Below are 25782 nucleotides of genomic sequence, written 5' to 3' on the forward strand. Positions count from 1 at the left end.
CCTTTTCCATATGGTTAGTTCAACAGATCTTGGAACAGACTGACAAATGGCCCGCACACTTTGTGGAAGCCCCCGTCCGACCCTCGGATGGTATACTTGATCTTCTCCACGTGGAGAAATTTGGTCTGCCAGCCAGTCTGCAGCTGCTGATCGGCAACCGAGCAGGTTTCTCCGGCGTGCGATTAACGAGGCAAAAACTAGAGCATCAACCCTCTTCCCCATGTGTAGCTCTGGCAAGGCTCCACCCTCATCCCCAGAACCCTGGACATCGCTTTGAAGAAGGCTGTCCAGAACCCGACAAATCTAGGGCAGATCCAGAACATGTGGGCATGGTTAGCTGGGCCTCCCTGGCACTGTTCACATTTGTCCTCCAACTCGGGGAAGAACCTGCTCATTTGGGTTCTGGTTAGGCGAGTACTGTGCACCACTTTGAACTGCATGAGGCTTAGCCAAGCGCAGGAGGAGGTGGAGTTGGCCCTACTCAGTGCTTCGCTCCAGAGCCCCCAATCCACTTCCGTCCCAAATTTGTCCTCCCATTTCCTTCGTCCAGTGGTAGTCTTGCCCTGTCCAGTAACCGTCCCCACAGTAACCCCCCCCCTTCAGTGTTGATTAATTCCTCTAGTAGATTATCTCTTGGTGCCCTGGGGTAACTTTCTGTCTCCTTGCAGAGGAAGTGTTTAATTTGGAGCTGCCTGAGTTCCTGTTCTGTCGGCGTTCTCGTAAATTAATTCTGCATCCTCTCTAATGCCTTCACATCTTTGCTCAAGTGGATGCAATATTCCAGCTGAGGCTGAACAAGTGCCGTTTACAAGTTTAAAGTAACCTCCTTTCTCTTTTACTCTATGGCCCTCTTAATAAAGCCTTGAATACTGTATGTTTTATTAACCATGCTCTGAACGTATTCTGCTGCCTTCAATGACTCCTCCATTCAGCATACACGCAAACACCATCGTCGGGGTGCAATCCCTTTATCTGTCACTTAATTAACCTCCCTGCTGGCAGTAAACCTTACTACTGCTAATAAACCTTTATCCATACTAATAAACCTACTACGAATACCAATACACATGAACTTGCTGATCTGGCTAAACCCTGTATTTAATACGTCTTATCAGTAGTGATAAACCTAACTTCAGAAAAAAAGAAATATAACATTCACCAGTTTGTTTGTTAGTTTAGGTATGATTAGGGCAGCGTGGTAGCACGGGGCAGTGCAGTAGCACAGGGCAGCACAAGTGGATAGCACTGTGTCTTCACAGCGCCAGGGTCCCAGGATCGATTGCCCGCTGGGTCACTGTCTATGTGGAGTCTGCATGTTCTCCCCGTGTCTGCGTGGGTTTCCTCCGGGTGCACCGGTTTCCTCCCACAGTCCAAAGACGTGCAGGTTAGGTGGATTGGCCATAATAAATTGCCCTTAGTGTCCAAAAAGGTTAGGAGGGCTTATTGGGTTACGGGGATAGGGTGGAAGTGAGGGCTTAAGTGGGTCAGTGCAGACTCGATTGGCCGAATGGCCTGCTTCTGCACTGTAAGTTCTACGATAAATAGTAAATGCTCACCAGCCAGTCACCTACCTGGTACTTTATGATATTGCACCTGATTTTTCTTTCTGAACGCAGGCACAGTACTCACAGAGTGGCAGCTGCTTGGCTGCTTTACGCCCCAGTGTGTTCTTGCCCCTTTTGTAGTGAACCTCCGCTCTCTCCTTCGCTACTTTATGCCCCGGTGTGTTCCCGCCCCTTTTGCAGTGAACACCTACTCTCTCCTTGGTTGCTTTATGGCCCAGTGTGTTCTCGCCACTCTCGCGGTGAATTCTTGCTCTCTCCTTCGTTGCTTTACGCCCCGGTGATTAGGAAGGCATGCTAGATACTTGCCTTCATTGTTTGATGCGTAGAATACACGTGCAGGGAGTTCATGCTAGAACTCTGTTAAACATTAGACTACAGTGAGAATACTGCTTCCAGTTCTGGTCACCAAATTACAAGAAGAATGTTATTGCACTACAAAGGGAACAGAGGAGTTTTACAAGGATGTTGCTCAGAGAAGAGAATTTTAGCTATAAGGAACGATTGGCTCAGCTGGCGTTGTTTTCTGTGGAATGTAGGAGGCTGGGAGAAATATAATTGAGGTGTATAAATTCATGCGGGGTAAAGGACAGAACAGAAAGGAATTTCTGAAATTTTGGATAAATTTAGCTAATTTGTCTTATTCACCACAGGGGAGGATTAGCAGAGAGGTTAAACAGATTGCAATGCAGAGAGAGATCTGCCATCAACTTTTGGAGGCACCGGTCACCAACAGATTCCAAAATTCATGCAGGTAGGATTTGTGTACTACTTATAAAAATAATCTGCATGCAGAAATTATCCTTTTTCAAACAATTATGTGCAAGAACTGCCGTCAGTATAATTTCTGAAAAGTCTCCTTTCTTCATTTTGTATTCTTTCATGGAATGTGGGCATTAATGGCCAGGCCATCATTTGTCATCCATTCTTAATTACCCTTGCGAAGGTGGTGGTGAGTCGTTGCCTTGAACATCAGCAGTCTATCTAGTGCAGCTAGATAAACAGTGCTCTGAGAGAGGGAATTCCATGATTTTGACCCAGCGACAGTAAAGGAACGGTGATATAGTTCCAGGTCAAGATGCTGTGAGGCTTGGAGGGAAACAAGCAACTGGTGTAGTTCCTATGCATCTGCTGTCCTTGTCGTTCTAGTGGTAGAGCTTGCGGGTTGGGAAGGTGCTGTCAAAGGAACCTTGGAGAGTTATTGCAGTGCATCTTGCATATGGTGCACACGGCTGCCACTGTGCGTCGGTGGTGAAGGGACTGAATTTTTTCTTATTAATTTATGGGATATGGGCATCACTGGTTCAGCCAGCATTTATTGCCCATTAGTTGCCCTTCAGAAGGTGGTGGTGGTAGCCTTCTTGAACCGCTGCAGTCCTTGAGATGTAGGGACACCCACACTGCTGTTAGGCAGGGAGTTCCAGGATATTGCCCCAGCGACAGTGAAGGAGCAGCAATATATTTCCAAGCCAGGGTGGTGAGTGACTTGGAGGGAAGCCTCCAGGTGTGGGGTTCCCAGGTATTTGCTGCTCTTGACCTTCTAGGTGGTCATGGTTGTGGGTTTGGAAGGTGCTGTCTAATGAACCTTGGTGAGTTCTTGTAGTGCATCTTGTAGATGATACACACGGCTGCCACTGTTCGTCGGTGGTTGACGGTTTGAATGTTTGTGGAAGAAGGAGCAATCAAATGGGCTGCTTTGTCCTGGATGGTGTTGAGCTTCTTGAGTGTTGTTGGAGCAGCACTCATCCAGGCAAGTGGAGAGTATTCCATTACATTCCTGACTTGTGCCTTGTAGATGATGGACCGGCTTTGGTGGGGGGTGGTCAGAGGTGAGTTACATGAGGTAGGACTCCTAGCCTTTGACCTGTCCTGGTAGCCACAGTATTAATATGGCTAGTCCAAGCTTCTCACCAACGGTAATCCCCAGGATGTTGATTGTGGGGGATTCCGCATTAGTAATGCCATTGAATGTCAAGGAGCGATGGTTAGATCCTCTCGAGTCAGAGATGATCATTGTCTGGCACTTGTGTGGCGCGAATGTGACTTGCTGCTTGTCAGCCCAAGCCTGGATGTTGTTCAGTTCTTACTGCTTTTGGACATGGACTGCTTCATTATCTGAGGAGCCGCAAATAGTGCTGAACATTGTGCAGTCATCCGCAAACATCCCCATTTCTGACCTTATAATGGAAGGAAGGTCATTGATGAAACAGCTGAAGGTGGTTGGTCCTCAGACACTACCCTGAGGAACTCCCGCAGTGATATCCTGGAGCAGAGATGATTGACCTCCAACCACCACAACCATCATCCTTTGTGCCAGGTATGACTCCAACCAGCAGAGAGTTTCTTCCCTGATTCCGATTGACACTGGTTTAGCTCGAGCTCTTGTTGCCATACTCGGTCAAATGCTGTTTGATGTCAAGGGCAGTCACTCTCACCTCACCTCTGCCATTCAGCTCTTTTGTCCATGTTTGAACCAAGGCTGTAATGAGGTCAGGAGCTGAGTGACCCTGGTGGAACCCAAACTGAGCGTCCGTGAGCAAGTTATTGCTGAGTAAGTGCCACTTGATAGCACAGTTGATGACTCCTTCCATCACTTTGCTGATGGTGGAGAGTAGACTGATAGGGCGGTAATTGGCTGGGTTGCATTTGTCCTGTTTTTTGTGTACAGGACACACCAGGACAATTTTCCACATTGCTGGGTAGATTCCTGTGTTGTAGCTGTATGTAACAGATTGGCTAGGGGTGCAGCAAGTTCTGGACCACAAGTCTTTAGTACTCTTGCCTGAAAATTGTCAGGGCCCATATTTTTCAGTGTCCAGTGTGTTCAGCCTTTTCTTGATATCACATGGAGTGAATCTTATTGGCTGGAGACTAACATCTGTGATGCTGGGGACCTCCGGAGGAGACCGAGATGGATCATCCACCCTGCACTTCTTGCATGACCTCGGGTCATGCCGTCGGGACTTTGGCTCATCCAGGCCGCAGTATCGCCGGGAGCCCGGAGAATCGCCCCAGGGGGTCTGCTGAGCGATTCTCCGGGCTGTAATTAGGTCAGGAGCTGAGTTCACCGCGTGGCGCCGTTCACGACCACGGCGTTTTCGATTCCTCGGAGAAATGTGAAATGGCATCGGAGCGGCGTTGCGTGATTCGCGCCGCCCCCCGGCGATTCTCCGACCCAGCGCGGACTCGGAGTATCCCGCCCGTGATGTTCGATGTTAGCTGTCTACCCTTGATAAAGCCTATCTGGTCTTCCGCAATCACCTCGGGTTCGCAGTCCTCCAACCTTTTGGCTAGGATCTTGGCCAGTATCTTCACGTCTGTGTTTAGCAGTGAGATGGGTCTGTAGGAACCGCATTCTGTTTTTTAGGTATCAGCATGGTTGAGGCTTGTGCTAGCGTAGGTAGCAGGGTGCCCCTCGCCAGTGTGTCTGTGAACATCTCCCGTAGGTGCGGGGTCAGTGCTGTTGCAAATCTTTTTAGAAGTCCGTCGGGAAACCATTTCACATTTCTCCGAGGAATCGAAAACCTGAATTCCCTACCTGCATGGAGATAATACTCTCCAGGACCTCTCCCAGTTCTAGTGGTGCTTCCAGGCCCCGTTTCCCCACAACATAGCATGTCCAGCTCATCAAGGAACTGCTTCATCCCAAGTTCCCTGCTTGGGGGAACTACAGCCCCTGGTAGAAGATCTCAAACGCCTTGTTGACTTTGTCAGGCTCCACTATTATTAATATGCTTCTGCTATCCCTGATCTGTGCTATTTCCCTCGTGGCTGCCTGCTTTCTCAGCTGGTGAGCCAGCAGGCAGCTAGCCTTGTCTCCATGCTCGTGCTGAGACCCCCGTACCTGGCGGAGCTCTGCTTTCCTCGGGTAGAGCCAGGAGCTCTACGGTTGGGGCCTCAGAATATCGCCGTAGTATGGTGTCAACTAGCTGTTGCCTAGCCGCCCTCTCTTCCCTATCTCTCCGTGCTTTATAAGTGATAATTTCTCCCCTGATCACAGCCTTCAGTGCCTCCCAGAACAGGGAGAGTTGAAACCTTCCCATTCTGGTTATCAGTAATATACTCGTCTATGGCCTGTGATATTTTCTCACAAAAAGCCTTATCGGCCAGGAGAGCCGTGTCCAATCTCCATGGGGGGTGTTGGGCACGACCCGTCTCCAACCTTACATTCATGTGGAGCGTGGTCTGAGATTCCAATCGTGGAGTATTCCACCCTTACTGAACCTGGAGGCACCTATTTCCCCACTACAAAGAAGTCGGTTCGTGAATAGACGTTGTGTACTTGAGAGAAGAAGGGAATTCTCCCCTGGGTGGGTGAATCAACATGGATCCACCGACCCCATTTGCTCCATGAACAGGCTGAGTTCCTTTACCATATTGGAGGTCTTTCCCGTTTTGTGGTTCGACCTGTCCGTCCGTGGGTCCTGTACACAGTTAAAGTCCCCCCCCATGATCAGTCGGTGTGAATCAATGACGGGGATTTCTGCAATAGTCGTCTTTATAAACTCCGTGTCATCCCAGTTGGGAACGTACACATTAATGAGGACGACCGGTGCCCCGTCTAGGACGCCGCTGACCATGACGTCCCCCTGTGTCTGTAACCGTCTTTATCACCGTGAACACCGTCCTCTTATTTAACAAAATGGCTGTCCCCTGCCCCTCGTCCCATAGCAGGGACTATAAGTCTATCCCACCCAGCCCTTCCTTACCCCCAGTGCTTCACCCTCAGGTGCGTCTCTTAGAGGAAGACTCTGGATCTTTTCACTGGGCCGTTAAGTCCCCTAAAGGTCCAGCTGACTATCCTGATGGGGGGGGTCTTTGGCCCCGTTTCCTGTGGGATCAACCACAATTACCTGTTCGGCGTGCCCCTACACTCCAGGGTTTCTCTTTGTTAGGGAGCAGTCCAAGATGGCCGCGGTCATTGCTCTCGCCATGAAATCAGGCTCCTGCACTCCGGGGTTTCCCTTTGTCCAGGGATCCTTCAAAGTGGTTGCTTGCAGCACCATTTGGTTCCAAATCGCCACGTGTGGCCTGCTGTAGCCAGTCTAATGCCCTCCCTTACGATATTCCCCCCCCCCCGTCTTTTCCCCATCCCGTGGCTAAACAACCTCCCTTCCCCTTTCCCCTGTTTCTTCCCCTAGTTATCCCTCCGTGCCCATTGTCTATCCCCTCTCCCGGGCAGGCACCTTCCCTCTAGCATGGGGTGCGCTGCGGCCTCTCTATTCTTTATGAATCCCGGTGCTAGCTGTCTTGCTCGTGTAGTGACCCTGCTCCCGGGGGTTGTTGCACTTCCTCCCATTGCCCGATCTCAGGGCTCTTTGTCTGCCATTCCTCTCACCTTCCCCTGTGCTTAGCTGTACTCACTCATCCTTCCCTCTCTTACTGCTCTAGTCTCCAAATCGAGGCAGTTTTCTCCCTCATTAAGTGGTCTCTGACGATAGTCTACTGTTGGCTTTACAGACTGTAAAAAGGAGAAAACATTTTTGGTAAAACATTGTTATGAGAGTCTCATTCTGCGGGCTCTTCATCGCTGCTCCTGCTGCTGCTTCTCCAGTCCGTGCTCTGCGACAAAATTGTCAGCATCCGCAGGGACCATGGAAAAGTACTCTCTGCCTTGATATGTGACCCAGAGCTTGGCCGTGCACAGCATTCCGAATCTCACGCCGTTTCTGTACAGCGCAGCTTCCGTTTTGTTAAATTCAGCCCGGCGTTTGGCCAGGTCAACCCCAATATCCTGATAAATCTGGATCTTGTGACCTTCCCAGCTGCAGTTTTTGGATTGCCTGGCCCAACGCAGGATTCTTTCCCGGTCCTGGTACCGGTGCACCTTTGTAATTATCGCCCTTGTCTGTTCCCTGGTTTTGGGCTTTGGTTGGAGCGACCGGTGCTCTCTTTCGATTCCTGGTGGGTTGGAGAAGCTGTTCCTTCCCACCTGGTTACCCAGCATTTGGACCACATAGTCTGTGGGATTCCTACCTTTGACTCCCTCTGGTAGGCCCCACGATTCACAGGTTCTGCTGCTTCGACCGGTTCTCCTGGTCCTCGACGTTTTCTCTCAGGTTGCCTTGTGTCGTGGCCAGCCTTGCCACCTCATTTTCCAGGGCGATGATCCAGTCGCTCTGGTCAGTTGCAGCCCTCTCCAGATTTTTAATCATTGCCTCCTGGGCTTCCTGTCGCTTTCTGGCTTTGTCCAGGGCCACCTGCATGTTCGCCAGAGCTTCGGCCTCCACACCCTTCACCGCAGCTTGTATGTCCGATTTTGTTTCCTGTCGGTGTTCCTTCAACTCTCTTGAGAGGAACATCCTCCACCCATCCCCTGGTGTGCGAGGACTTCTCGTGCGGCGGGTCAGTTTCTCTCGCTCTGGTGAAATCCGTGTTTCGCTGCCTCGTGCGCCGGTCGGTTCAGTCGTTTGCTGTTTGTCCAGGCTTTTTCCATTCCTGGTCTCCATTCGTCCTCTGGACTGGCTGTTACTTGTCATCCTTTCTTCTTTCATTGTTTTGTTCGTGGTGTGGGGATGATTTATATCATTTGCGGGCATTTTCTGGGCAAAAAGTGCCTATTTTTCAGGTTCGCAGGAGGAGAGCCACCTGATGTGCAACGTCTCAGCACAATCCCATCACCAGAAGTCCGATCTGTCCAAAGTTAACTGCGAGCAGCTACTTGTAGGAAAATCTACATCAAAGCAGTGGGGTTCATTCAAACAGGAACTTGCGAGAGTTCCGGGCCAACATGTTCCTGTGATAGTGAAGGGTGGGAGCAATAAGTCCAGAGGACCCTGGATGTTAAGGGATGTCCAGGGCTGGAGCAGGAAAAAAAAAGGATGCTTATGACAGATACCGGAAGCCCTCGAGGTATATAGAAAGTGCAGAGGGTTCCTTACGAAAGAAATTAGAAGAGCGAAGAGGGATCATGCAAAAGCACTGGCTGGTAAAATAAAGGAAAATCCAAATATGTTTTATAAGTATATTAAGGGCAGGAGGTTGACCTGCCTTTGGAGACCAACGTAGCAATTTGTGTGTGTCGAACTGGAAGATATAGGCGAGGTTTTAAATGAGTACTTTGCATCTGTGTTCACTATCGAGAAGAATGATGTCGGTAATGAAATTAGAGAGACGCATTGTGATTTGCTTGAACTACTTAACATAGACTCGGAGGTGGTTTTAACGGGTTTGAAGTGGATAATTCCCACTGACCAGCTGAGATGTATGCCAAGTCGCTGCGATAGGGAGGAAAAGGAGGAGATTGCATCGGCACTGACAAAAATGTTCATATTTTCTCTGGCTACAGGAGAGGTGCCAGAGGACTGGAGGACAGCTGATGTGGTGTTATTATTCAACAATGCGAATAGGGACAAACCAAGAAATAACAGGCCAGAGAGTCTAACTTCAGTACTAGGGAAACTACTGGGAAAAAATTCTGAGGGGGGAATTAATCTCCACTTGGAGAAGCAAGAATTAATCAAGGATAGTCAACTTTGTCAAAGGGAATTCATGTATAACAAATTTGATTAACTTTTTGAGGAGGTGACGAGCTGTGTAGATGAGGATAGTGATGTTGATGTAGTCTACCTAGACTTTTGACAAGGTGCCACAGGGGAGACCGATGAAGAAGGTGAGAGCCCATAGGATGCAGGGCAATTTGGCAAACTAGATCAAAACTGACTTTGTGGTAGGACAGTAAGAAGTCTTACAACACCAGGTTAAAGTCCAAAAGGTTTGTTTCAAACACTAGCTTTTGGAGCACTGCTCCTTCCTCAGGTCAATTTGTGGTAGGAGGCAGAGGGTGATGGTTGAAGGTTGTTTTTGGAACTGGGTTAAAGGAAAATGTAATTTTAAAGCCAAGTTAATAAAAGTCATTAATGAAATTATTTTTGTGATATTTTTTCCTTTCTGAATGTGGTAATTAAGCACTTGCTTTGAACTGAGTTGATGATGACAAAGTGGCATTGCATGTTAAAACAGCAGCACACAGTGGTGAGAAGTGGAGCATTTGCCTGTGCCCATGTTGCTGTGGAGAGGCATCATGAAGGTCTGTCATTTCCCTCCAAGGAATGGTGGAAGAATCACACGGAGCGGCATGGTAGCACAGTGGTTAGCATTGTTGCATCACAGCTCCAGCGTCCCAGGTTCGATTCCCGGCTTTGGTCACTGTCTGTTTGGTGTCTGTACGTTCTCCCTGTGTCTGCATGGGTTTCCTCCGACTGCTCCGGTTTCCTCCCACAAGCCCTGAAAGACTGTTAGGTATTTTGGATATTCTGAATTCTCCCTCTGTGTACCCAAACAGGTGTCGGAATGTGGCGACTAGGGACTTTTCATAGTAACTTCATTGCAGTGTTAATGTAAACCTACTTGTGACAATAAGATTATTATTATATTATAATCTCACCTGATCGCCTGTTCTCAACTGTAGGTGATGCATCATATAGGAAAAAGCAGAGAAGATAGCCTGAAACTGAGAAATGTAGCGTGCAGCAAAGTAACACTGGAAGAAATTGAATTGTTTGTGAAAGTGAGAAAAATAATATGATAACACAGCAGACAGAATCTTTAAGAATATGCTGAGACCATGGTCTTGTTTAAACAAATGTGTATTTTTTCAGTAGTAGTGAGATGTTTCTCTTCTGTACTACCGTGAATGGTGTTTGCACATTCTCCCCCAAAACCTAAAGATGTGCAGGGTAGGTGTATTGGCCACGCTAAATTGCCCCTTAATAGGAAAAGAAAAATTGGGTGCATTAAATTTAAAAAAAATTTAAAATAAATAAATTCTGTAGTGCTGTGAAATAATATGTCTTACTACACGTTGATATTAGTACTGTGGGAAAATTCAGTTTTCAGAAGTTATATTTAGAGGTCATGCATGCACCTCATTGAAAAGAGGATGACAAAGTTATTCCCAGTTGTCAGCAAAATTCTGGTATGTACTTCACTGCCCGATAGCTTGCAGCATTTCACTGTAACTTGTTCCAGTATAGTTTGTATTTTTCTACTTTCAGAACAAAATGTGCAATTTGCCAGCACATTTTTGTCAGGTCTTGACTTGCATGGTAACAACTTAAATTAACTTTGAAGAGCTTATGGCACAAATAATTATGGATAAATATCCAAAGATACAATTTGTACTTGGTTTAATATTTATGCCCATAACAGTCTCTTTTCCTCATCAACCACCCCAGCCCAACAAGAGCAATAAATTATCATTGTGTCCATGATGATAAATTTTGTGTGCTTCATGAACCAGTGATTTTTAGCTGACTTACCATCATGTCAATTGCAAGATGGTAATCATCTGTTTTGGAATTGTTGGAGAAAATAAGTGACTTTTGATGGTACTTCATGATCATCCCTTTTGATTTGGATTCTGTGATCAGTATTTAACAAGAAAATAATTTTAAAATAACACAAATCTTTCGGCGGTACAGCAAAATATAGTACTTGAGTGGCCAGGTAGGTTTTGTGTCCTCACTCAGATAAGTCTTCTCTCTATCACTGTAAGGCGATGGATGCTGAGTGGAGACTTGGTACTTCCTCTTCGGGCAGCAGGGGAAATTGGTAGGTGCAGCGTAACAAATTTTGCCAACCTCAGAGCAGTATTGACAGGATCTGAGAACTAATTATATTTGAACTTCTTCAAGGCCTCACTAGCGCATAGTTTTGGAATATGATTTGTTTCTGATGAGAAAGGAATTAAAATGCTTCCGAACCAAAAGGTAGCAAGTTTGAATAGATCTTAAAAGAAATAAGAACATAAGAACATAAGAACTAGGAGCAGGAGTAGGCCATCTGGCCCCTCGAGCCTGCTCCGCCATTCAATGAGATCATGGCTGATCTTTTGTGGACTCAGCTCCACTTTCCGGCCCGAACACCCGAAATAGGTGTGGTCAGGCTGTAGAATTTTGACTTATTGGAAAAAATGAAAAGTTCGACCTTAAAGAATGTGTTTTCATTTCCTCCATTTTGATAGAACCCTTCTGTTCCTCAACAGTTCTCATATGCAGACTTTATCCCCTATCATTCGACAGCTGGACCTTGTCTGCATTCTGTCCTTGCAACATTGTGTAGTTACTTCATTTATAATAATATGCTTACTGAATTTACTTTAGTTCCATGCTACACTATTAATTTCTTTGAAATAGCAAATATTATTACTCAGTCCATAAGTTTATCGACTCAAATATTTATTCAAAATTAATTGTTATTAAGCATACAATCATTCAATATTTCTGTTTGCTGGCATGGCACAATTCATAGTTTTGTTCTCCTGGAGATTTTTCTGCATCAATGCATCATATGGTATCCCTGAACTAGGGCTACGTAGCCAAGCTCAATCCAAACTGCTCTGGGTGCTCTGCAGCCTTCTGAAACAGACTTAAGATCAACATTTGTGCTCCATTTTTCAGCACTGTAGCCTTTACTTTACCGGCATCTGTAGGCATTCAGTGCTTTTTCCCCCAATTTTCCTCTGACCATCTGAACCATTTTACATTATTTACTATTTTTGTGCCTTTCATTCAACCAGTGAAGTATTGCTCTTTTAAATCAGTATTTTTTGGGTTTAGATTAAAGTGGTATAGGTTTAACAGTTTTCCTTCTGGTCTTTAGAATATCTCTGCTTGTGGGTAATTTGCAGGAGGAGGTGCAATTGTGCAGCAAGGAAAATGGAGTATCAAGTTGGTGCAATAATAGACTTTTTTGGTCCCAGTTTTCACTGAGATAGTAGGAGCTTGTTTTCTGGTGCTTGGTGAAAGGCCCATTTTCTCGTATACTTCAGAGAAGATGTCGCCGATGACATGTAGCTCATGTGTGAGTGACCTCATACATGAACGTCATCTGCATACTGAAGATCTACAACTGCAGTCTCTAATCTACTGTAAAACACCTGACACTAATGATAATGATCAATGGTGAGTTTCTGGAAATGTTCCCCTTAGTTGAAGGTTTAGTCATCAGGAGGGGCACAAGTTCAAGGCGAACGGCAGGAGGTTTAGAGGAGATGTGAGGAAAAACATTTTTACCCAGAGGGTGGTGGCAGTCTGGAATGCACTGCCTGTGTTGATGGTAGAGGCAGGTTGCCTTTAAAAAACAGTACCTGGATGAGCACTTGGTACGTCATAGCATTCAAGGCTATAGGCCAAGTGCTAGCCAATGGGATTAGGTAAGTAGGTCAGGTGTCTTTTTCGCTTGTCGGTACAGACTCGATGAGCCGAAGAAGCTCTTTGGCACTCTTGATTTTATGAATTCTGGAAGATGGGTGCATTTTGTATGAAATATTACATGTAAAATCTATAGAGAAAATATTTTATTTCACATATAAGCTATATTGTCCCTAATTACAACAACGAAAATTGACATTTTCACTAGTAGAGGTGATATTCTTAAATACGTAAAACGTGATACTTTTTAAGCTAGTTTGACATTTAAACCATTTTAGCACAAGCCTGGTTGCACAGTTTTTGAAGGAGAGATTTTTAAAAAAGGTTGCCGTAAAAGATATATGTCTACTTAGTGGAAGGATTTATCTCAAGATTAGCATCTTGCAATATGTGAAATCCTTTGTTCTGTTGTTTTGATAAATTCTGTATTTAACATCATAGCTGCAGTAGTTCAGAGAACGTGCAGAAGCTATTTTGACATTTCTTTTTCCATGTAACTTGAAACTACTGCAGGTTAATGCATTTTGTCTCTTCAGATTTAAACTGAACCTGGTTTTGTAAGGCCATGGTTACAGCAACTAAAGCGGTATGTTCCAGGAAAATGGTAAACCTGGTACAAGAGTCCTTTCTAAATCTCTTAAGATGGGTGGTTCTATCTTGTTTTAAATTCATGCCACGGTTCTGCATTCCATCCAGGTCATGAGTTTATTCCTTTTCTCTTTTTTCTTTGTCCACCAAATGACTGCAGCAGCACTCAAAATACTTAATTCCTGTGAGGTGTCTTGGGAAGTCCTGAGAAATTGAAAGCATTATTTAACTGCAACCTTTTATAACTGCAGATGGTCTTGATGTTCAAACTTTCCTGGTACGTGCAAAGAGCTCTGCTCTTCCATGTACAGAGTAGTCCAACAAATTTGATTACTTGTGGGAATTGTAAATTTGAGGCATTGATAGAAACTACCTTTTTGTCTTGTCACGGTGCAATTAGGAATGTGCTTGCTGCAAAGCAGACCACTTTGCTGACCTCTGAAAAGTTGCCAACTGAAGCGGTGTGTATATATTTAGGAGGCACTGCTGCATTTGCTGATCTTCGTAGACTGTTCATGCCAGTTGTAACCTAATTTTAACCTTCTTACCCTCCCTCGACTAATAATAACTCTGGCATCAGGTGTTCAATTTTCTTCACCCAAGGGGATGTGTCACTTATGTTTAATAATGTTGATGAAGAAAGTACGATTATTTTGGAAGATAAAGTGTTATGACCGGTCCCCAAATGAGGTTCCCCAAATTTGTTAACCCAGGCGAGATACCTCAATTTGTTACCGTCTGACTGAGATGCCCCTAAGTTATTATGCCCTAGGTGAGGAGGCATGAACTGTCTCCCTTTCTTTATTGAACCATCTCTGCTGTTCACAACAAGATTAATCTAAAAAGGATAACTCCCTGTCATGGATACATTTTCCAGTCCCAGTACTTACATTTACAATTTAGCCAGGCTTTCTTGGGATAAAACACATGCATATATATTCATATTGATTAGAAGTGGGATTCGAGTCCAAAGTAAGTAGTTTTAAAAAAAAGATATATGAAACAGTCCTTGACTCGTGAGGAGTAGATGGTTGAGTGCCAGTTATATTTGAGATTCTAGTAGTTCTGACTTCAGCAGGTGAATACTTGGTTTCGAAATTCCAGTAGCGCTGACTTCAGTCAGCAAGTAATTGGCTTTGAGGTTCTGGTGTTGTGCAGTTTGGCGGAGAAGCTTCCCTGTTTTCTTTGTAGCTGTGGTCTTTGCTGACTTGCTTTCTTCCACAATTAGAGAGCGAGGTAGGGATGTCCTTGAAAATGGCTTTATAGGGGTGGTGCTGCTGGCTAAATTTGTCTTCAAAGTTGCACATGTTCACACTCCAGTACTGGCTCATGCACACGCACACATACATATAAACATATGGAGCAGGAGTTAGGCCATTTGGTTCCTCACGCCTGCTCTGCCCTTTGATAAGATCATGCAAGGGGAATAGATAGGGGGAAACTATTTTTGCAGATTGGGGAGTGTATTACTAGGGGGCATGGTCTAAAAATTGGAGCCAGACGTTTCAGGAGTGAAATTAGGAAACATTTCTTCACACAAACGATGGGAGAAGTTTGGAACTAACTTCCAAAACAGCAACTGATGCAAGATCAATTGCTTAATTTCTGCAGCTATTGATTTACTCAACTATTCCCTCACCTCCGCCTTTTATGTCCAAGTCCCCAATAAAGCCATTACTCCCTTTCAACCTAGCATTGCTCCCCCACCCCACCCTGGATATGGTCCTCATTGATGCTCTCTTTCTGCGTAGCTCTCCTCTCACCCCTACAACCCAAAGATGTGCAGGTTAGGTGGATTGGCCACGCTAAATTGCCCCTTAATTGGAAAAAGAAAATTGTGTACTCTAAATTTTTTTTTTTTTAAAATCTATGCTCCCTTAAGATCTGGAAGGATATGACGTTCAACAGCAGGTTGAGTCAACTACCGCCAGATCTGTCTGGTCCACTTTAGATGCCATAGAGTCCGACTCTTCTCTGCTCAAACTGCTCACTATTCAAGGATCATCCAGGAATATAAAGATTCCTGACGCATGTCTTTGAACTTGCACCTTTCTCTAGTCTCTCTCCTATCTCCCCACATGCCCTTTTTGAGCTCATATTGATCATGAGACCCACCTCCTGTTCCCTAGATCATGTTCCTGCTAAACTGCTGTTCACCAACCTCCTCACCAGGCCCTATATTAGCCAACAATGCAAATGGTTCTTTCTCTTTCGGTATTGGTCTCTCTTTTACATCTGCCATCATCACTTCTCTCCTCAAAAATCCCATGGCCCCTCCGTCCTTGCAAACTGCTGTCCAATCTCCAACCTCTCTTTCCTCTCCAAAGTCCTTTCACGTGATATCACCTTCCAAATCCATTCCAAGTTTTTCCAGGACTACCATCGTTTGATTCCATTCTTATCGATCCAATAATTGTCAGAGAAGCACTTGCAATAACTTCTCTTCCTGCTCCCACATCGTTATCTCTGGGGCCCTATGGATCTATTCTAGACCCCCTGTTATTTCTCATTTACAAGTTGCCCCTTGGTGACATTATCTGAAGGCAAGGTATTTGTTTTCATATGCACACTGATGGCACCAAACCCCACCTCAGCAGCACCACCTCCCTCACCTCCTCCACTGTTGCTAAATTATCCAATTGCTTATCTGACATGTGTGAACAGAGGTTTCCCGAATTAAATTTTGGGATGATCCCGGTCTAAATTATTTTCCCTCACTACTAACTCCATCCCTCTCCCTCCAACAATCTGGGATTGAGCCAATCTGTTCACAACCTCGCTGTCGTATTTGATCCTGAGATATGCTTCCGACTTGATATTTGTGCCATCACTGAGATGACCTACTTTTCACCTCCGTAACATAACCTGATTTCTCTCCTGTCTCGGCTCAACTATTGCTGAAACGTCATCCATGCCTGCCTTATCCCTAGACTCAACTATTCCAGAGCACGCTGAATCGGTTTTCCATATTCTACCCTCTGTAAATTTGAGTACATCCAAAACTGCTACCTATGTCTGAAGTTGCACCAAGTTCTGTTCCCTTATCATATTTGTGCTCGCAGACCAACATTGGCTACCAGTCAAGCAACATCTTGATTTAAAAATTCTTATTCTTGTTTTAAAATCCCTTCCTATCTCTGTAATTACTTCAAATTCTCTGAAATATTTGAGCTCCTTTACTCCTCCTTTTATGTATTCCAAATTATAATTTCTCCATCATTGGAACCAGTTACCTAGAATGCCCTAGAATTCCCTCCCCCCTTCTCTACTTTTTTCTGTCATTCCTTAAAATGTAACTCTGACCAAGCTTTTTGATCATCTAACTTAATATTTTCTTATGTGGCTTGGTTGTGTGAAGTGCCTTGGGATGTTTAATTACATTAAAGGCGCTGTATAAATATAAATAGTTGTTGTTTTAGTTGAAGTTTGCCTTGATTTATCTTTTCCATTCGGTTGCAGTAAAAAGTGCAAATTCCTATCATAAATTCAAAATGGATTGCATACTGCTTTCCTCACACCCTCCCTCTCCAGCCTTTCTCCTATTCCCTCTTGCAAGAAAGCTGTGAGAGAAAAATATAAAAGTAATAATTATAAATTGACAGAGTGAAGTTTGGATTGTTTGGAAGAGTCAAGAGATTTGTGGGTTCAAGTTCACAAGACATTAAAAGCAGTGTCTCAAGGTTTCATGTGAAGCGGCATAGAATCTTTAAAAGTGAAGACGTATGTGATGTTGAAGCTAATTTAAAGCCTGAGTTTAGCTGCAGATGTCCATAAGATATCGGAGGAGAACTACACCACTCGGCCCATCGAGTCTGCTCCGCCATTCAATCAAGGCTGATATTTTTCTCATCCCCATTCTCCTGCCTTCTCCCATAACCTATGATCCCTTTATTAATCAAGAACCTATCTATCTCTATGTTAAAGACACTCAGTGATTTGACCTCCACAGCCTTCTGCGGCAAAGAGTTCCACAGATTCATCACCCTCTGGCTGAAGAAACTCCTCCTCATCTCTGTTTTAAAGGATTGTTCCTTTAGTCTGAGGTTGTGTCCTCTGCTTCTAGTTTTTCCTACAAGTGGAACAGCCTCTCCACGTCCTCACTGTCCAGGCCTCGCAGTATCCTGTAAGTTTCAATAAGATCTCCCCCCCCCCCATATCTTTCGAAACTCCAACGAATACAAACCCAGAGTCCTCAATCGTTCCTCATACGACAAGCTCTTCATTCCAGGGATCATTCTTGTGAACCTCCTCTGAACCCTTTCCAAGGCAAGCACATCCTTCCTTAGATACGGGGCCCACTGTGGAGTATGTCAACTGTAGTTCGGTTTAGCACTTTTGCCTCTGAGTCCAAAGGTTGTGGGTTCAAGGCCCACTTTTGCGAATGAAGTCCGACACTCCAGTGCTGCACTATTGAAGTGTCATCTTTCAGGTGAAATGTTAAACTGAAGCTTCAGCTGCCTTATCGCATATCACCATTCTGACGAAGAATGAAGAATGGAGCCGGTTCAGGCTAGTTCTTTCCCGATTGTACGGAAACATTTATCTGTTATAGTCAGCATTTGATCGTGGTGCTTTGATAGTTAAACATACAACAGAACTTGAGTAACAGCACAACAGGAACAAACAACATTCGAAGCTACACAGAGATACACATCTTGTGAGGAGGCCGCTCGCCTGTCAGTCTTCATCCAGCGCAATAGAGCTAAGATAGACAGTTGTCTAAGAAAGTGTCTTGGTTCCCTCAAACCTCTCCTTGTCCTCATCACCGGCGTCCTGTGGCCTCGAACAGATTCCCGGATCATACTGCTGGGCACCTTCCTCTGTCCGTGGTTTCTGTCTGCAGGAAGTCAGGCATACGCTTGATGTTCATCGACTTACTTCATTGACCTTTCGTGGGGTTGAGGTTTCTTGTCCCAAAGCCACCTAGTATCAAAAACGAACATCCTTTCAAGGGTTGCAGGAACTCAAAAATGGACTGAGGAGAGCTAGAAGGGGGCATGAAAATGCCCTGACGGGAAGGATTAGGGAAAACCCCAAGGCGTTCAACACTTACGTGAGAAATAAGAAGATGATCAGAGTGAGAGTAGGGCCGATCAGGATAGTGGAGGGAACTTGTGCCTAGAATCTGAGGAGATGGGGGAGGCCCTAAATGAATATTTTGCTTCAGTATTCACTAGAGAGAGGGGCCTTGTTGCTCATAAGAACAGTGTGAACCAGGTTAATAGACTCAAACAGGTTGATATTAAGAAGGAGGATGTGTTGGAAATTTTGAAATGCATCAGGAAAGATCAGTCCCCTGGGCCTGACGGGATATACCCAAGGTTACTACATGAAGCGAAGGAGGAGATTGCTGCGCCATTGGCGATGATCTTTGCGTCCTCACACTCCACTGGAGTAGTACCGGATGATTGGAGGGAGGCGAATGTTGTTCTCCTATTCAAGAAAGTGAATAGGGAAAGCCCTGCTAATTACAGATCCATCAGTCTTAAGTCTGTGGTGAGCAAAATGTTGGAAGGGTTCTGAGAGATAGGATTTATGATTATTTAGAAAAACATAGTTTGGTTAAAGATAGTCTGCATGGCTTTGTGAGGGGCAGGCCATGCCTCACAAGCCTCATTGAATTATTTGAGGATGTGATGAGACATATTGATGAAGGTCGGACAGTGGATGTGGTGTATATGGATTTCAGTAAGGCATTTGATAAGGTTCCCCATGGTGGTCTCATTCAGAAAGTTAGGGACATGGGATACAGGGAGATTTGGCTGTCTGGATACAGAATTGTCTGGCCGAGATAAGACAGCGAGTGGTAGTACATGGAAAGTATTCCGCCTGGAGGTCGGTGACCAGTGGTGTCTCGCAAGGATTAGTTCTGGAACCTCTGCTCTTTGTGGTTTTTATAAATGACTTGGAAGGGTGGGTTAGTAAGTTTGTTGATGACACAAAGGTTGGGAGAGTTGTAGATAGTGTTGAGAGTTTGCAGGTTACAGTAAGACATTGACAGGATGCAGAGCTGGGCTGAGAAGTGGCAGATGGAGTTCAACTTTGATAAATGTGAAGTGATTCATTTTGGAAGGTCGAATTTGAATGCTCAATACAGGGTTCAAGGCAGGATTCTTGGCAGTGTGGAGGAACAGAGGGATCTTGGGGTCCACGTACATAGATCCCTCAAAGTTGCCACCCAGATTGATAGGGTAGTTAAGAAGGCGTATAGTATGTTGGCTTTCATTTACAGGGGGATTGAGTTTAAGAGCCGTGAGGTTTTGCTGCAGCTTTATAGAACTCTGGTTAGACCACGCTTGGAATATTGTGTCCAGTTCTGGTCGCCACATTATAGGAAGGATGTGTTTTCTTTGGAGAGGGTACAGAGGAGATTTACCAGGATGCTGCCTGGACTGGAGGGCATGTCTTATGAAGAAAGGTTGAGGGAGCACGTGCTTTTCTCACTGGAGCGAAGAAGGCAGAGAGGTGACTTGATAGAGGTGTACAAGATGATGAGAGGCATGGATAGGTTGGATAACCAAAGACTTTTCCCCAGGGTGGAAATGGCTGTCACAAGGGAACATAATTTAGAGGTGATTGGAGGAAGAGGTGATTGGAGGAAGGTATGGGGAGATGTCAGAGGTAGGTTCTTTACACGGAGAGTGGTGGGTGTGTGGAATGCACTTCCAGCAAAGGTGATGGAGTCAGAGTCATTAGGGACATTTAAGCGACTCTTAGACAGGCACATGGACAGCAGTAAATTGAAGGGGTGCAGGTTAGGTTGATCTTAGATTAGGATAAATGGTCAGCACAACATCATAGGCTGAAGGGCCTGTACTGTGCTGTACTGTTCTATGTTCTATGAATGCTCGCTGACTACCCAAAGTCGGAAAAATTTCTTTGAATTTTTTTTTATTGCACGGTTAGCAGCTTTGGGGTTACAGGTTTGTTTGGTTGTTTTCGGCCAGTCGTTTTCCGATCCACCACATCAAAGCCAGCATGTGGTGGGCATCGTGCCCGCAGAACCCTGATCAGGCATGATTCACTGTGACTTAGACAAGATGACCACAGCTACGTGACATACGTTCCCTCTTGTCCGATGCTATCAGATACAAACCTATTAGGCGGAGGCATCAAGGAAATGTGACAAACTAGAAAATGCATGTTATCCCTCAATTCGAATTCTCGTGCAGCCGCTTAGCTGGCACCACACAATGTCCAAAGTGATGCCGATGCCCAGCAAACTGTGGTATAGATAACGAAAGATTCTCACAGCTACAGTAACCAAACTAAGAGATCTTATGAGAGTCATAATTACTCCCAAAATAAATTATTAAGAAATCTATACTTACTTTCTTTTAGTTCAGAGGTTGGGAACTCTCGTTCCTGAAGAACCTCAGACCTCTTGTGCATGTGCTAGGAAATGGTCGCACAAGCACAGGTTAGTGGTTTTGTTTTGGATGAGAGCTGCCCCAATGCTGAGAAGAAAGAGAGGGGCAACATGAAAAAGCAGGTAAGATGTCCTGAGACAGAACACCATCATCTTGTAGGTGTCCCAGGGCACAGGACACTGGAGTGGGACAGGAAGAAGGTTCCAAATCTTTCTTTTTGTAGCCATTCAAGCCGAATGCAGGTAAGTAGAACATCCACTTCATGGGAATGGCCCAATTACAACTAATCCTCAGTTTTTCAGAGCATAACAAACACATAAAAAGTGTCCCCTGGCTTTTATCCACTGTCTGGAACTTTCCCTGAACCCTGCCTGATTTGGAACCTTCTTCCTGTCCCACTCCAGTGTCCTGTGGAGGGCTAACCATAAAATATTCACACTTCCGACATTTGATTTGTATCCTGATGAGGAACCATAGCGCTGCAGTGTGACCATTTTTCCTCCCAAACTTGACTTCCTAACATACAGTAGTAGGTCATCTGTGTATAAGGACACCTTGTGCTCTACTCCACCCCTCACAATTCCCTTCCACTTCGCCGAGGTCCCCAAAGCTATCGCTAATGGGTTCGATCGCCAACGCGAACAAGAGCGGGGAATTCGGGCTTCCCTGTCTTGTCCCCCTGTGCAACTTGAAGGACCCCAAATTCACGTCGTCCGTTCAAACACCAGCAGCTGCCGCATCATATACTAGCCGGACTCATGATGCAGATCCAGGGCAAACCCCAAATATCTCCAGGACTGTGAGCAAGTAGCTCTATTTGACCCTGTCAAATGCCTTTTTGACATCTAGAGACACAATCCTCTCTGGTTCAGGTCCCTCTACGGGTGCAAGAACTACGTTAAGTAGTTGTCTCATACCAGGGGCGAAATTCTCCGACCCCACGTAGGGTCGGAGAATCGGCCGGCAGCGGCGTTAATCCCGCTCCCGCAGGGTTTTTTATTCTCTGACCCGCCAAAAACCGGCGTTGTGCAAATCCCGCCGGCAGCCTCTGAAAACAGCTGGCGCCGGCGGGATTTCATTATATTTTTGTTTCAACAAATCTCCGGCCCGGATGGGCCGAAGTCCCGCCGACGTGGCCACGGGTCACGTCGGCGAAAAACAGAGTAGCTTTAAAACGGCGTCAACCATTGATGATGGTTGACGCCATTCAGTGTCCGAGTGCGGGGGGGGGGGGGCGCGTGCGGGTGGGGGGGCGAGTGCGAGGGGCGGGGGGGGCGAGTGCGGGGGGGGGTCAAGTGCGGGGGGGGGCAAGTGCGGGGGGGCGAGTGCGGGGAGATTGCGGCGTTGAGAGGGGGGTAGGGGTGGTGAGGGCGTAGGGGTGGTGAGGGGGTAGGGGCGTTGGAGGGGGTAGGGGTGGTGGGGAGGGGGGTTTGGGGGCAGCGGCGTGCAGAGAAGGGGGTGGCGACGGATGGCCGGGGCCAACGCACCGTCGCCCCCCTCTGCACGCCGCTGCCCCCTACCCCAACCACCCCCCCTCACCACCCCTACCACCCCCTCTCACCACCCCTACCACCCCCCCTCACCACCCCTACCACCCCCCCTCACCACCCCTACCACCCCCCCCTCACCAGCCCTACCACCCCCCCTCACCACCCCTACCACCCCCTCTTCACCACCCCTACCACCCCCCTCACCCCCCCTACCACTCCCCCTCACCACCCCTACCCCCCCCCTCACCACCCCTACCACCCCCCCTCACCACCCCTACCACCCCCCTCACCACCCCTACCACCCCCCTCACCACCCCTACCACCCCCCTCACCACCCCACCACCCCCCTCACCACCCCTACCACCCCTCCTCACCACCCCTACCACCCCCCTCACCACCCTACCACCCCCCTCACCACCCCACCACCCCCCTCACCACCCCTACCACCCCCCCTCACCACCCCTACCACCCCCCCTCACCTCCCCACCACCCCCCTCACCACCCCACCACCCCCTCACCACCCCACCACCCCCCTCACCACCCACCACCCCTCCCCACCACCCTACCCCCCTCCCCACCACCCCTCCCCCCCTCCCCACCACCCCTCCCCACCACCCCTACCCCCCTCCCCACCACCCCCCTCCCCACCACCCCTACCCCCCTCCCCACCACCCCTACCCCCCTCCCCACCACCCCTACCCCCCTCCCCACCACCCCTACCCCACCATCCCCTACCACCCTCCCCACCACCCCTACCCCCCTCCCCACCACCCCTACCCCCCTTTCAACGCCGCAACCCCCCCCTCTCAATGCCGCAACCCCCCCCCCTCTCAACGCCGCAACCCACCCCTCTCAACGCCGCAACCCCCCACCCTCTCAACGCAGGGTTCCCCCCCCCTCAACGCAGGGTTCCCCCCCCTCAACGCAGGGTTTCCCCCCCTCAACGCAGGGTTTCCCCCCCTCAACGCAGGGTTCCCCCCCCCCTCAACGCAGGTACCCCCCTCTCCTCTCCTCTCAACTCAACGCCGTAACCCCCCTCTCCTCTCCTCTCCACGCCGCAATCCATCCCTCCCTCCCTCCCCTCTCTCCCCTCTCTCCCTCCCTCCCTCCCCTCTCTCCCTCCCTCCCTCCCTCCCCTCTCTCCCTCTCTCCCTCCCTCCCCTCTCTCCCTCTCTCCCTCCCCTCTCTCCCTCTCTCCCTCCCCTCTCTCCCTCTCTCCCTCCCCTCCCTCCCTCCCCTCCCTCCCTCCCTCCCTCCCTCCCTCCCCTCCCTACCTCCCTCCCCCCCTCCCTCCCTCCCTCCCTCCCTCCCTCCCTCCCCTCCCTACCTCCCTCCCTCCCCTCCCTACCTCCCTCCCTCCCCCCCTCCCTACCTCCCTCCCTCCCCCCCTCCCTACCTCCCTCCCTCCCTCCCTCCCCTCCCTCCCTCCCTCCCCTCCCTCCCTCCCTCCCCCCCTCCCTCCCTCCCCCCCTCCCTCCCTCCCCCCCTCCCTCCCTCCCTCCCTCCCTCCCTCCCTCCCTCCCTCCCCTCCCTCCCTCCCCTCCCTCCCTCCCCTCCCTCCCTCCCCTCCCTCCCTCTCTCCCTCCCCTCCCTCTCTCCCTCCCCCCCTCCCTCCCCTCTCTCCCTCCCCTCCCTCCCCTCTCTCCCTCCCCTCTCTCCCTCCCCTCTCTCCCTCCCCTCTCTCCCTCCCTCCCCTCTCTCCCTCCCTCCCTCCCCTCTCTCCCTCCCTCCCTCCCTCCCCTCTCTCCCTCCCTCCCTCCCTCTCTCCCTCCCTCCCTCCCCTCTCTCCCTCCCTCCCTCCCCTCTCTCCCTCCCTCCTCCCCTCTCTCCCTCCCTCCCTCCCTCTCTCCCTCCCTCCCTCCCCTCTCTCCCTCCCTCCCTCCCCTCTCTCCCTCCTCCCTCCCTCTCTCCCTCCCTCCCTCCCCTCTCTCCCTCCCTCCCCTCTCCCTCCCTCCCTCCCCTCTCTCCCTCCCTTCTCTCCCTCCCTCCCTCCCCCCTCCCTCCTCCCTCCCCTCCCTCCCTCCCTCCCTCCCTCCCTCCCTCCCTCCCCTCCCTCCCTCCCCCCTCCTCCCTCCCCCCCTTCCTCCCTCCCTCCCTCCCTCCCTCCCTCCCCTCCCTCCCTTCCCTCCCTCCCTTCCCTCCCTCCCTCCCTCCCTCTCTCCCTCCCCTCCCTCCCCTCTCTCCCTCCCTCCCTCCCCTCTCTCCCTCCCTCCCTCCCCTCTCTCCCTCCCTCCCTCCCCTCTCTCCCTCCCTACCCTCTCCCTCCCCTCTCTCCCTCCCTACCCTCTCTCCCTCCCCTCTCTCCCTCCCTACCCTCTCTCCCTCCCTCCCCTCCCTCTCCCCCTCTCTCTCTCTCTCTCTCCCTCCCTCTCTCTCTCTCTCCCTCCCTCTCTCTCTCTCTCCCTCCCTCTCTCCCTCCCTCTCTCCGGCTCTCGCCCTCCCTCCCTCTCTCCCTCTCCCGCTCTCAACTCCGCAACCCCCCCCCCCAACAAACGCCGGGTCTTTCTCCTCTCCCCCCCCCCCAAACGCCGGGTCTCCCCCCCCCACCCCCCCCCCCCCCCCAAAGCCGGGTCGCTCTTCTCCTCCCCCCCCCCCCCCCCCAACAAACGCCGGGTCTTTCTCCTCTCCCCCCCCAAACGCCGGGTCTCTCCCTTCTCTCCCCCCCCCCCCCACCATGCCGGGTCACTCTTCTCCCCCCCCCCTCCCCCCCCATGCCGGGTCGCTCTTCTCTCCCCCACCCCCAAATGCCGGGTCGCTCTTCCTCCCCACCCCCCCCCCCCTAAAATGCCGGGTCGCTCTTCTTCCCCACCCCCCCCCCCTAAAATGCCGGGTCGCTCTTCTCCTCCCCCCCCCCCCCCCCCCAACAAACGCCGGGTCTTTCTCCTCTCCCCCCCCAAACGCCGGGTCTCTCCCTTCTCTCCCCCCCCCCCACCATGCCGGGTCACTCTTCTCCCCCCCCCTCCCCCCCCCATGCCGGGTCGCTCTTCTCTCCCCCACCCCCAAATGCCGGGTCGCTCTTCTTCCCCCCCCCCCCAAATGCCGGGTCGCTCTTCTCCCCCTCCCCCCCAAAATGCCGGGTCGCTCTTCTTCCCCCCCCCCCCAAAATGCCGGGTCGCTCTTCTTCCCCCCCCCCCCCCCCAAAATGCCGGGTCGCTCTTCTTCCCCCCCCCCCCCCCAAAAATGCCGGGTCGCTCTTCTTCCCCCCCCCCCCCCAAAATGCCGGGTCGCTCTTCTTCCCTCCCCCCCCCCCAAAATGCCGGGTCGCTCTTCTTCCCCCCCCCCCCCCAAAATGCCGGGTCGCTCTTCTTCCCCCCCCCCCCCAAAATGCCGGGTCGCTCTTCTTCCCCCCCCCCCCCCCCCCAAAAATGCCGGGTCGCTCTTCTTCCCCCCCCCCAAAAATGCCGGGTCGTTCTTCTCCCCCCCCCCACCCCCCACCCCACCCCCCACCCCACTGGGTCTCTCTCTCTCCCCACCACACAAACGCCGGGACTCGCCACTTCCGCAGCTGGCCCTTCCGGGAACGGAGATTGCCAGCTTAAAAGAAGGCCCGGACGCCGGAGTCATGTGCACCGCTTTTTCCCGCCGGAAATGGGCGTCACGTCGGTCCGCGGAGAATTTC

General features: G+C 49.4%; 1 protein-coding gene across 7 annotated transcripts in view; it reads left to right on the forward strand.

Annotated features, from left to right (window-relative positions):
- spidr (scaffold protein involved in DNA repair) overlaps positions 1–25782 on the forward strand; it is a 417755-nt gene that overhangs the window by 143008 nt on the left and 248965 nt on the right. For all 7 annotated transcript variants that reach the window (XM_038809295.1, XM_038809300.1, XM_038809296.1 and 4 more), the window contains one exon: positions 2216–2316. In XM_038809295.1, coding sequence (XP_038665223.1) covers positions 2216–2316 — 101 coding nt within the window. The remainder of the gene's footprint in view (positions 1–2215; positions 2317–25782) is intronic.

The sequence above is a fragment of the Scyliorhinus canicula genome, chromosome 10 (assembly GCF_902713615.1).
Source record: "Scyliorhinus canicula chromosome 10, sScyCan1.1, whole genome shotgun sequence".
NCBI lineage: Eukaryota > Metazoa > Chordata > Chondrichthyes > Carcharhiniformes > Scyliorhinidae > Scyliorhinus > Scyliorhinus canicula.